Source organism: Poecilia reticulata, chromosome 21, assembly GCF_904066995.2.
Source record: "Poecilia reticulata chromosome 21, P_reticulata-male-v2, whole genome shotgun sequence".
Taxonomy (NCBI): Eukaryota; Metazoa; Chordata; class Actinopteri; order Cyprinodontiformes; family Poeciliidae; genus Poecilia; species Poecilia reticulata.
In genome coordinates, this window is record NC_088850.1 from 6225667 (window position 1) to 6238287 (window position 12621).

Sequence of the window (12621 nt, forward strand, 5' to 3'; positions counted from 1 at the left end):
TGCTTTCCTTTCTTAAATGAAGCACCAGGTATAAAAACATTTTTTAAGTCCTTGTCTGTGTGAAAACTGGACTGCATGTCGGTTCTCCATCCCACAGGAAGTACTGAGCACCACGGAAACGGCGCTGGCCATGAATCGCTACATCGGTTCGGCTCTGCTTCCTCTGCTGACCCGCTGCGCCGCTCTGTTCGGCAACACGGAGCACTACGCACATCTGGTCGACTCCACGCTGGAGACCATCTATCGACTGTCCAAAGGTCGCTCGCTCACTAAAGCCCAGCGGGACGCCATTGAGGAGTGTCTGCTGGCCATCTGCAAGTACGCGCTCACTTGGTTTGGCACAAAAACAGAAAGAGAAATAGATTTACAGGACTTTTATCTGAAGCTTCATGTGTCTGATGGCGTGTTAGGGCCATTAATACATTAAAAAAAGAAGCAAATTTACACCAAAAACCCAAATAAATTTCTAGAAAAAATTTTGGAAATTTCTGAGCTCCAAAAGCTGTAAATTTGTGAGAAAAAGCTCAGAAATCTTTAGGTTAATCTCAGATATTTTCTCAATAAAAATGGGAAATTTGTGAGCTCTAATAGGTTGAAAATTAGCAAGATTTGCAAGAAAAAATCTGAGATTAATTTAAGAAATATCCTAGAAGAAACTTGGAAATTTCTAATTTTGAAAAGTCAAAGATTTGCAGAAAAAACTCAGAAATCTTTAGGTTAGGGTTAACCTAAAGAAATTTTCTAGAACAAAAGGCATGGAAATATTTGAGTTTCAAAATTTGAAACTACACAAATAATGTGTAATTTCTTTGAGAAAATTGTTTTTTTGAAAAATTTCCAAAAGTTAAAAATGTTTGACTTATCAAACTCAGAAATTTAGATGTTTTCTCTCTCTAAAAACATAAGTTTTTACTAGCAATTTAAATTCCTAATTGTTATATTTTATTTTTGGCAGAAATTTTCACATTTTTTATTTAAAACTGCCCCAATATGCTGTTGTACATGCAAGGTTTCTCCCAGTGTATTATAAGCCTGGCGGCCCGCCATGCTTTACTAGCCTCGCCACCAGGCTAAGCGTTGCTTGTTTACGTTTCAAGGAAAAAAGAAAAAAAAGCCAGGCTGCAAGCGTCTCTGTTGCTCTTAGCATTTCACTTGCAGAGCAGATTTATCCTTAAGGATAGGTTTATAATACATAGGTTTATAGTTTATGCATTCAAAGCCGACAGCGCACGGACTAATCACACAGCTGGCGCTTCTGCGCTTTGCCGCTGCTTTACCTCAGCGGGATCGCGCGCCTCCTTTCACTCAAACTGGACACAGACTGACCTGTATGGATATTTAAATCAACTTACTGTGAGGAATTATGATCCTTTGGAGAACTCCAGGTAAGAGTTTAAAACCCGCCGCGTTAGCTCTGGTTGCGCAGCTCCATGTGAACCGCAGGAATAACTTGTAGGGAATTCAGAGGTGCGTTGTGGAGTGGTGAGAATGATTTATCTTTGTGAACGAACAATTGTATGCGGCGTTTACATCTCAACGTGCTCTGCCCAGCATGTGGCTCTGTGTCTGTCTTCCCTGTAAAGTTTATGTCTGTGGTCCCGGTTGGCCGGAGCGTTTGTGGATAAGCGGCGCTAACCTCATCATGCAGGTTCAGCCCGGTGAGGAGCTTTCAGGCTCTCCTCGGAGTAACGCATCACGCTGATTTTATATTATTTTAGTATTATTTTTCCGGTTACACGATGCATCAACCCATATCAAATGTGTTGTCTACTTAGAGTTAATGTGCGCGGCCGCACAGAGGTCTGAGAACTCGTGACCGTCAGGCACGGTCGAGTCCCATAAACTCGACCAACCAGAATAGTTTCTGTGACAATTAAAAACTCAACAGACACGAAATGGAACAACTACTAAAGCCAAATCTCCAGTTTGTTGCACATCTCTGCGCAGTGCAGCGGATTTACTCACTGTGCAGGGCTGGTCCAAGGCTGCATGAGGCCTTGTGCAGACTTTAACTTAACCCCTCTAGCTGCTAAAATCATCAGCACCTCTAACAGCTTCTGTGTTAGAGTTAGTGAAATATGGGAGAAGGGAGTAGTTTAATTGGCCAGCCTAAAAAACAATAAGTTATAATCGCAGTTTACTAATTTGTATTTGTAAATTCAAAGATTAAACTCACAGCATCTGATTGTTGCTATGGTAACAAAACAATCTAACTATGAATATTGTTCCTTGAAGTTTTACAAAGTAAACTTGCCAACTCCTTAAAATCTTGCATTTAAAAGTTAAACAATTTAAAATCTTTTAATTTATGTATGCCTAAACAATTGAATAAAATTGAACATCATTGATAATTTCAATAGACAAATGTTACATTTATGTATCTGTGGTCTGTTTTAAAATATTAGCGTTTATGGGGCCCCTGAAGCTCTTGGGCCCCATAAACGCTGGGCCCCAGCGTTAAGTCAGCAGCTCCCCAGCGGAGCTGCTGACTTAATTTGGATTAAACAGAATTGCAAATTTGTTGTTTTTAGACTAGTTGCAGGTTTAAATAGCATTTCACTTGAGATGTTTTCCTGTAACATATAATTACACAGTAATACTTTAATATTTTCTGTCAACATCTTTTAATAGAAAAACACGATAGACCACCGGTGGACCGCCTTGATGCCCTGACCACCGGGCTTAGCAAGTTTTCTGGGGGAAACCCTGTACATGTGAGCGGTTCACAGAACAGCGATTATCCATCCTGCAGGAACCAAACATTAATTGTAAAAGTAAAACTAGGATTTAAAGTGATATCTAAGGAAATCCCACTGAAGTTATTTGACTTCTTCTTCCTGTTTTTGTTATTATTGCTGTCATCACAACCTGCTTTGAGATTTCTTTTAATTTTTATGTGCTTCTCTGATTGTCTGCAGGCATCTTCGACCATCCATGATGCAGCAGCTGCTCAGGCGCCTCGTCTTCGACGTTCCTCTGCTCACTGAATACTGCAAGATGCCTCTCCGGGTGAGGAAGCACATCTGTTTTCTTCTTGCCGACGTCGAACATTTTACACCTGATTTCCTTCACCCTCCTCCAGAATATCCAGCACTCATGCTTCTCTAGTTTCCTTGTTTATCTTTACAAATTCGAGTTAAAACACGGTACACAAGTTAATTTATTTTCATTATAGTATTTCACTGAATTAGATTTTGCCTCTTGCATGTTTCTGCAGCTGCTGACCAACCACTATGAGCAGAACTGGAAGTACTACTGCCTGCCGTCTGGGATGGGCGGCTTCGGCATGGCCTCTGAGGAAGAGCTGCTGCTCACAAAGAAACTCTTCTGGGGAATTTTTGACTCTCTTTCTCAGAAGGTATGTTAGCTTTCTGTTATCTTCAAATGTATAAATTTGTTTTGCTGCAGCTTCTTTTAAAAAGTGGGAGCAACTCAATATTTTATAAAAACAATATGCTTCCATTAATTAGGCTCTCGCCGGCTTTTTGTGTTTTCTTTTTTGCTCTGTTTATGGTAATTTCTCGACACTCGAGCTTTGCTTTCCTGAGTGAGACGGTTTTGTACTGAATGCATAATGAAGTGCTGTGAGCCTTGCAGCTGAAGCAAAGCCCAGATTGATCATTTATTAGTCTGTGACAGGGTCTGTCTCAGCGCACACTTTACCAGATTTCACCTTAACTCCAAACTATCCACAGTGTCTTTTATCTCATGTCATAAATACAAGATTTTGTCCATACTGTATCTTTAGCCGCATTGATTACTGCAACAGCGTCTTCACAGGTCTGACTAATAAATCAATCAAACAGCTGCAGCTGATCCAGAACGCTGCTGCTCGGGTTCTCTCTAAAACCAGGAAGATAGAGCACATAACACCAGTTTTAAAGTCCCTACACTGGCTCCCTGTAGCTCAGAGAATAGACTTTAAAATACTGATGTTAGTTTATAAATCACTGAACGGTTTAGCACCACAATACCTTAAAGATCTGTTATTACTGTACCAACCGTCTAGACCCCTCAGATCTTCTGGTTGTGGTCTGCTCTGCATCCCCAGAACCAGAACCAGACGAGGAGAAGCAGCATTCAGCTTCTATGCACCACAAATCTGGAACAAACTTCCAGAAAACTGTAAAACAGCTGAAACACTGGGTGCTTTTAAATCTCAACTTAAAACTCACCTGTTTAGAGTTGCTTATGGCTAAATTAGGGTTAGAGTGCGGGTTTTGATGTCTTCCATGTTTTTATGTCTTTAATGTTTTTAATTTCTTCTTCTTTCTTTTCGACGTTTTAATGATGTAATGTTTTTTGTTTTTTTATTTTTATTTTTTTAATCTCTCTTTCTCACTGATTATTTCTGTTTTTATTTTAATTATGTAAAGCACTTTGAAATGCCTTGCTGCTGAAATGTGCTATACAAATAAAATTTGATTGATTGATTGATTACAGATGAAAACCAAGTTGTGAATAAAAATAAAGTGGAAGAAACAATTGAATTGTTAACATATTTTACAAATGAGTATCTGAAAAGTGTGGCTTGCATTTATGTTTAGTCCCTCTGAATCAGTATTTGACGTCTTTACATAAACCTGCTGCACTGAGATTGAATTACTCTGTTTACTTTTGATAGAATTTGGTGGCACTGGATTTTATTTTGGAGTGTCAGAGTAAAGGGGGCTGAGAAAATTTGCATGCCACACTTTTAAAAACCATGTATCTTTTTACTTTTACTTACAATATTTTGTGTTGATCTGTCACTGCAAAAACACAAACTCTTACCAAGTATTAGTAGTGCAAAAATCTTAGTACACTTTAAACAAGACAAAACAAACTGACAACAAGTTGATAATTCCTTAATGTTAAGGAAAAAGTAGTAGTTGAAAGTCTCATTTAATAACTTATAATATGGGTAAAATATCTTGTTCCACTGGAATTGACTAAAAGAACCTCCTATATTTGCTGAAAAATTGGTTGTAAGTTGGTTTTGTCTTATTTCAAGACATTTGAAATAAGACAAGTGTCTTATTACACACTTGTCTTATTGCACACTATTACACACTTATTTAAAGTGCAGTAGTTTCTACTGCACTTGAAATAAGTGCAGTAGAAACTAGACCAAAAATACTTGGCAGGATTTTGTGTTTCTGCAGTTCAGGTTAGAATCTGCTTTGACATTTGTGGCAGTAATGTAACAACATTCACAAATCAATCAAAAAGGCAGAAACCAGCTTCCTAAGCCTTTTGTTTGTGTTGTAGAAATACGATTCTGAGCTGTTTAAAATGGCCAAGTCGTGCCTGTGTGCCATCGCTGGAGCTTTGCCTCCAGACTTCGTGGACACCAGCTTAGGGGCGATGGTGGAGAAGCAGGAGTCAGTGGATGCACAGGGAAACTTTGAGCCCAAACCCATCAACACTGCCAAGTATGAGATTTTACTTGTGTTTGTGCACAATGTTATGCAAGAATTTATTTAAAACGCATGCAAAGCAGTTGACTTTGGGCGAATGACAGATATTTAAGCAGTCATTCCTCTTTTCCAGCATCTCCCTTCCTGAAAAACTTGACTACATTGCTAATAAGTATGCAGAGCATTCCCACGACAAGTGGGCTTCAGAGAAGGTCAGAACCTCCTCTTTCTGTACTGCATGTCTGCATATTTTACCCATGCAGTGTGTGTTGCTCAGAAGCGCAGTAATGACTCTGATAACCTGCATCTTTAGATGTCGGCTGGCTGGAAACACGGAGACAGTTTGGACGAGCAGGCCAAAGCCCATCCGCTGCTGAAGCCGTATAAATCTTTAAGTGAGAAGGTATGGAGCGTTGCACCATCTCCAAAAACAAAGAATCTCCCTTATTTGTGGATTTTTACTCTATTTTTATTACTAAGTCAGAACAATTCAAATATGACTTTAAAAAAACTCAAGTTATGTTGATTTCTTATGGGATTATTGATATTTTCCCTGCTCTGCAGCGCTTTAGAGCAACTTGTTTGTTTCAAAAAGCTGATGGTCTTCACCAAAATTGCAGGAAAGAAGTAATTATGTGTTAACGTTCTCAATGAGTGAAAATAAACTACATGTTCTTTTATGTTATGATGTTCTGTCCCACAAAGTTTCAACTAATAGTTGCCCTGATTGAAGGTTTCTCCCAGAAAACCTGCTAAGCCCGGTGGTTGGGCGCTAAGGCAGTCATTCATCCAACGACTCACCGTGTTTGAGTAAAAAAATGTTTAAAGTTAACAAGAAATTTTAAAATATCACTTGATAATTATGTGTTATTGAAAGATTGAAAGATGAAACTCTTAAAAAGTGCAAACACTTTTAAAAAAACTTAAATAAATAAGCAATGCTTAGCCTGGTGGGGGCACAAGTAAAGCCTGGTGGCCCGCCAGGCTTATAATACACCAGTGGAATAATTCAGACAAGTTAACTGACCTAAACATGTTTCAGAACTGAAATCAATTGAAATAAGGTGTGATTAAAAATATATGCAAATAAATTAAATTTTGGGGAGATTTGTGAACGTTCCTACAATCTGTGTATTATACATATATATTTTTTTAATTCTTTATTTTTGAGGTATTGAGAAAGTTACGAAAGCACAATTTCAGTCTGATCAGATACAAAATTCCTTCTCATTACACTTCCATTTAAAAACAAAACAAAATGATGGAGCATGGGGGTATTGGAAATACATTACTTTTATGTACATAACTAAGTAAATTATATAGTAAATAGACACTTCCTGAAGGATGAATTATGCAAGCAAAAACCAGGCTTCAAAGCAACCAAAAGGAATCGAAATCCTGCAAAAACCGAGCCGGTATTAAATCCCTGAGCAGAATTTGATCTGATCTTCATTCTATCATCCAGGATGAAATATTAATCATTCTACACGACTTTTATTGTAGTTTTCAACCAGAAAATATGATCAGCCACAAAGTATATGGCATCAATAACATTCATTTTACAACTGAATGTGTTGCTTGAATGGCTTCCACTCCAAATGATGTATACACTGATGGAAAATGAAAATATCAAATACTTGCAGAGTTGAGTCTTTCTGACTTTAATCTTCAGTCAAATAGATACAAATAGGAGACACTTATATTTTTTTCTTATTAGTGAACATGTAGATCACAGGTGTCAAACTTGAGGCCCGTGGGCCAAATCTGGTCCGCCACAGCTTTTTATGTGGCCTCTAGATTCTAAACTAAACACTAAATGTGATTAAATATTATGTTATCAATCAAATAAATGCGGTTTTTATCTGTTTACTGCCTGATTATATCAATCAGTCCCTCCAGGTTCTTGAGTTTATCGTAGAAATTCACGCAAAATCGCCAAATCCCTGCACTTTTTTTTAGATTATAATTGGGATTTTATTGCAGATTTTTCTTGAACATTGTCAAAAACTTTCTTGTACTAAACATCTGCCTCAGCCTCAACTGATGTCAGATTATAGAGCATGATCTATATTACAGTCACATTATAGTCCATACAGTAGTAAAAGGTAGCAATTTACTGTCATAAATAAGAGCAAATATCGCAAATATTTCCAAATTAGTACCACAAACACTTAAGAATCACAAAATCCTGGAGGGACTGAAAAGTTGTTCAATAATATTATTTAATTTTAAAAATTCATTGATGCTTTAACAGTTTGTGATCAGGTTTTATCAATACATTCTGGCACAACTGGCCCTTTAAGAGCGTTCATGATCTGGATTTGGCCCAAAACCAAAATGAGTTTGACACCACTAATATAGAGTCTTACAAAGGACAATGAGTTCAGTGTTTTGTGTGTAATTTGCAGGAGAGGGAGACGTACCGCTGGCCTGTGAAAGAGTCTCTGAAGAGCATGCTGGCGATGAACTGGAACATCGAGAGGACCAAGGAGGGAGAAGCCATGTTCCAGCAGCGAGAGAGTGAAAAACAGAGGAAGCTTTCAGAAACTCAGGTAATTCCTTCAGATTCTGACGCCATCACATTGCAAAATGTGTTGTCTTTTTATGTGTGTTGATTCCCAAAATCTACTCCTCGCGATCCAGCGTTCAACAACTTTCTTATTTACAACCAAGATTATTTAAATTCCAGATGGAGTCGTAGAGTCTAGTAGAGTTTCTGACTGAAAACGGGTTAGCCTGAAAAAGGAGGATATGCATCTGCTGCCTTATTTGCTTCCTCTCTGTTTAATTTGTGCAGTCTAACGGATTCAGTCCTGCTCCGATGGACCTGCACAATGTCACTTTGTCCCGAGAGTTACAGGTAGGTCTCAACCCATGTTGGTTTGGGGAAAACGACTCTCCACTGTTCAAGTTAATTTTTTAATTTCCACAGAGTATGGTGGAAGTGGTTGCAGAAAATTACCACAACATCTGGGCTAAGAAGAAGAAGTCAGAACTTCTGAGTAAAGGTATCGAAATGAAAAAGCTTTACTAAAAAATAAGCATTTTTTAAATATAATTTTGAATTAATTGTCTTTGACCGAACAGGAGGAGGGTTGGCTCACCCGCTGCTTGTGCCCTATGATACCCTGACTGCTAAAGAGAAGTACAGAGACAAAGAAAAGGCCCAAGAGCTCTTCAAGTTCCTGCAGATAAGTGGCTATGCTATCACAAGGTGAGCCTCTTTTAAATAGATTATTTTGTTTTTCGGTCTATAATTCCTAAATCTTCAACTCAAATTCATTTGGAGTGACGAAAACAAGCAAGATTATGAATCTGTTTGATTTTCTTGTGTGAATTTTGTGGAGTATTGAAGTTATGAGTAAAAACTAAATGGCTGGAGTTGATCTGTCTTTCGGTCTCAGAGGTCTGAAGGACATGGAGCAGGACTCGTCATCCATGGAAAAACGTTTTGCCTACAAGTTCCTAAAGAGGTTGCTGAAGAATATCGACTCTGCTCAGGAGTTTATCGCCCATCTTGGTGAGTCTGCAGCACTAATACTAATATTATCTATTGCTGAGATGTAAAAACTAAAATGCTGACTCCACCGTTTACAGAGGCGATGGCCACCAGTGGGAAAACTGACAAGTCCCCCCATGACCAGGAGATCAAGTTCTTTGCAAAGGTTGGGATGAGGATTTGGAATTACTCCACTTGTTTTCAGAAAGTTTTTACTTTTGCTGAGGTTTTCTTTTTATTCTTCTCAGGTTTTACTTCCAATGATTGATCAGACATTTAAGAACCACTGCCTTTACTTCCTGTCCACACCCAGCAAGAACCTGAGCAGCTGCGGCTGCGCCTCCAACAAGGAGAAGGAGATGGTCACCAGGTATCGCCACAAACAAATCACGACGTTCTCCTTTAAACTGGTGGAGTGGAGTTGTCTGGCAGTTTTATGTGATCCCAAAACCTTTCCTTAAAGGGCATCTATTATGGAAAATTAACTTTTTTAATGTTTTTATTCTTCCATTTGGGTCGCAACTTATTCTAAAAACAGCAAAGACGTTTTTTTGGCGATAGGTTGATGGGTTTTTTTGGTGTCTGGAAAATGAGCCATTTCAAAAACCTCAGAAATGTTGAGTCCCAACCGGCAAGATTTATTTATTTTTTTTATTTTTTTACAATCTGCTTGCTGCTTTGTTGTTGGTTGTCCACTTCTGCTTTTCAAAGATGTACAATCGTATAATTGTCCATCTGTTTGCAGCCATTTTGTAAACGTTGAGTTGTGGAGGCGTGGTCAGTAGCAGTTTATTTAGATTTGGGAGCTCAAAAGAGGCAGAACGGAGCAGACTAAAATCTAAGAATGGCTTCATTTAGGTCCTACGATCTGATAGATCACAATAGGTCGCCTTTAATTTCTTTCACTTTTCTTTCCTATCAGCTTTTCTTCAGTTCTGCCTTTATTTCCTCTCCTTTTCCAGCCTGTTCTGTAAGATGGCAGCTCTTGTTAGACACAGGATTTCTCTCTTTGGTAAGGTCGCCGCTGTCTCTGTCTGGAGTTTGACTTTGTTACAGCAGACGATAAAAACATGTCTTTCTGTTTCAGGAAGTGACTCTGCGATCATGGTGAGCTGTCTTCACATCCTGTCCCACTCACTCGACACGAGGTACACAAACCTCCTCGCCGTCTCCACTAACAAAGCTCTGGGAATGTGCCGTCATGTGACTTACGGTTATCAAAACGTCCAACTTTTCCTCAGAACAGTGATGAAATCCGGCGCAGAGCTGGTCAAAGTCGGCTTCAAGGCCTTCTTTGAGAACGCGGCGGAGGACTTGGAGAAGCTGGTGGAGATGCTGAAGCTGGGGAAGTTCATGCAGTCGCGCGCGCAGATGAAGAGCGTCACTCAGAGCATCAACTATGTGACCGTGGCCCTGCTGCCCATCCTCACTGCCCTGTTTGAACACATCACGACGCACGAGTTTGACGTGGACCTGCTCGGTAAGACCAGCAGCTCGAGCTCTGCAAAAACACTTACCAAGTAGTTTCAGCCTAATTTCTAGTGCAAATATCCCTATTGGCAGTTTATTCAACTTATAACAGGACATTTTTCCCATGTTATAAATTAATTTGTCTGCCAATAGAACAAGCACTTTTTCATCAATATTAAGGAATTATTTACTTAAAACAATCTTCTATATCTTGCTACAAAGTTACTTGTAAGTTACTTTTGCCTTATTTTAAGTTTGCTAAGACATTTGCACAAGAAACTGGAGCAAAAATACTTGGTAAGATTTTGTGTTTTTGCAGTGCAAGAAACTTTAGAGAGCCCACATTCAGCCATTTTTATTTTTTGGCAGAATCATGTTTAACTGTGTTGTGTTTAGTTTGGATAAAACAGAATGGAGCCAAATTAAATTGATCCATGTCCTGCCAGGATTCTCCTCCTGCTTTACTCAGTGATTTAATCATTAATGTTTTATTATCTGTGTTTAATCGTTAGTGGATGATGTGCAGCTGTCCTGCTACCGAATCCTGATGTGCTTCTACAGCCTGGGAACCGGAAAGAATGTCTTTGTGGAGAGGTGAGAGGTCAAGATCTTTTAACGGTGCTGATTTATGTTCTTCTTCATGTGCTGACATGAAAGTTATTGTTTTGGCTCATTTACATTTTATTTGCAAGAACTATAGCTATTTTTTCAGTGAGCCAATGATCTAATGCCAACAAGGAGCTCAAATTAAACAGAAATAAAACAATTTTTAAAATTACAATTAAGTCATAAATATTTCACTTTTGTGAAGCTTAAAACAAAAGTGTTTCAGGACATAATCTGTGTTTTGGTGCGTCTACGAGTCCAAGTCAGTTTTTGTTTCAAGTTTTTATGCATTTAGAAAATCAGGGAAAAGTTCAAATTTATCTCTGTTTGAACTGAAAACTAGAGAGAAAATGTGAGATTTTGATCACTGACTAAATAATTGCTCCTTTAATTAATTGTGTTCAAAATTATCCTTGATTGGTCGAGTTTGGGGAAAAGAGAAGGGAATCAGATCTGTCGTGTGTTTTTATTTTCATTAGGAGGACACAAACGTTTAACCACATAATGTTCCAAACCAAAGCCAGTGAGACATTTCCAGATCTTTTCCCAACTTCTTGAGTTAAAATATCCTTTTTCCTAAACTAAAATACTTTTACTATAAATAATTTTTTTGCAGTTTAGCTTTTATTTGCCATCTTAGGAATCTGTAAATCAAACATTAGGTGATGCTTTCTCTTACCTGTTTATCATATTTCCTGACATGTGATCAGTTGTATGAGTTTATTTGCTGTTTTTCAGGCATCTGCCAGCGATTGGGGAGAGTCTGGCGACCTTGGTGGGAGCGATGCCGGTGGCGTTCCTGGAGCCTCATCTCAACGCCCACAACCCACTTTCAGTTTTCAACACCAAGACGCCCCGAGAGCGAGCCAGTGAGTTTCCAGCCGAGCCTCGGCTCATCTCTGATGTTCGCCGAGGCTCATGGTGACGGATGTTTCTGCGTTTCAGTCCTGAGCATGCCCGACACGGTGGAGGAGATGTGTCCAGAGATGCCTCGCCTCGACAAGCTGCTCAAGGACGTCAACGACGTGTCGGAGTCCGGCGCTCGCTACAGTGACATGCCACAGGTCCGCTTTTCATCTGAACTGCTGCTGCTTCTGAGAAATTATGTAAAAAATTAGGACTAATTATGAGCGTTTTTTAAATTTTTTACATCTTTTTTGATCCCATTGGAACATTTGGAAGAAGATTAGGGCAACTAAAAAATATTTTCTCAGAAATTTGATTTTAATCTGAAATTGAATGTCAGAATTCTGGAGAATCAGTTAAAATTCTGAGAAAAAAATTCAGAATTCTGAGATAAAAAAATTTGAATTCTGAGATTAATGTCAAAATTCTGAGATTAAATTCAAAATTCTAAGATATGAAGTCAGAATTCTTAGATTAATTTCAAAATTCCAAGAAAAAAAGTCAGAATTCTCAGACTGAAAAATTTTAATTCTGAGATTAAATTTGAAATTCTAAGAAAAAAGTCAGAATTCTCAGACTGAAAAATTTTAATTCTGAGATTAAATTTGAAATTCTAAGAAAAAAGTCAGAATTCTGAGATTGAAGTTAGAACAAACCTGAATTGGTATCAAAATATTTGATATTTCCTTACTTATTTGCCAAATTAGCAAGAGTTGTATTTCATATTCAAACGTTTAACCT

General features: G+C 38.4%; 1 protein-coding gene across 10 annotated transcripts in view; it reads left to right on the forward strand.

Moving 5' to 3' along the window:
• The window catches only part of ryr3 (ryanodine receptor 3), a 125124-nt gene that overhangs the window by 84098 nt on the left and 28405 nt on the right, over positions 1-12621 (forward strand). For all 10 annotated transcript variants that reach the window (XM_081602359.1, XM_081602355.1, XM_081602358.1 and 7 more), the window contains 19 exons: positions 98-318; positions 2919-3009; positions 3218-3358; positions 5251-5414; positions 5533-5611; positions 5713-5802; positions 7808-7951; positions 8197-8259; positions 8332-8407; positions 8487-8613; positions 8804-8919; positions 8997-9064; positions 9147-9268; positions 9861-9910; positions 9986-10046; positions 10140-10378; positions 10881-10962; positions 11713-11843; positions 11920-12038. In XM_081602359.1, coding sequence (XP_081458485.1) covers positions 98-318; positions 2919-3009; positions 3218-3358; positions 5251-5414; positions 5533-5611; positions 5713-5802; positions 7808-7951; positions 8197-8259; positions 8332-8407; positions 8487-8613; positions 8804-8919; positions 8997-9064; positions 9147-9268; positions 9861-9910; positions 9986-10046; positions 10140-10378; positions 10881-10962; positions 11713-11843; positions 11920-12038 — 2184 coding nt within the window. The remainder of the gene's footprint in view (positions 1-97; positions 319-2918; positions 3010-3217; positions 3359-5250; positions 5415-5532; positions 5612-5712; positions 5803-7807; positions 7952-8196; positions 8260-8331; positions 8408-8486; positions 8614-8803; positions 8920-8996; positions 9065-9146; positions 9269-9860; positions 9911-9985; positions 10047-10139; positions 10379-10880; positions 10963-11712; positions 11844-11919; positions 12039-12621) is intronic.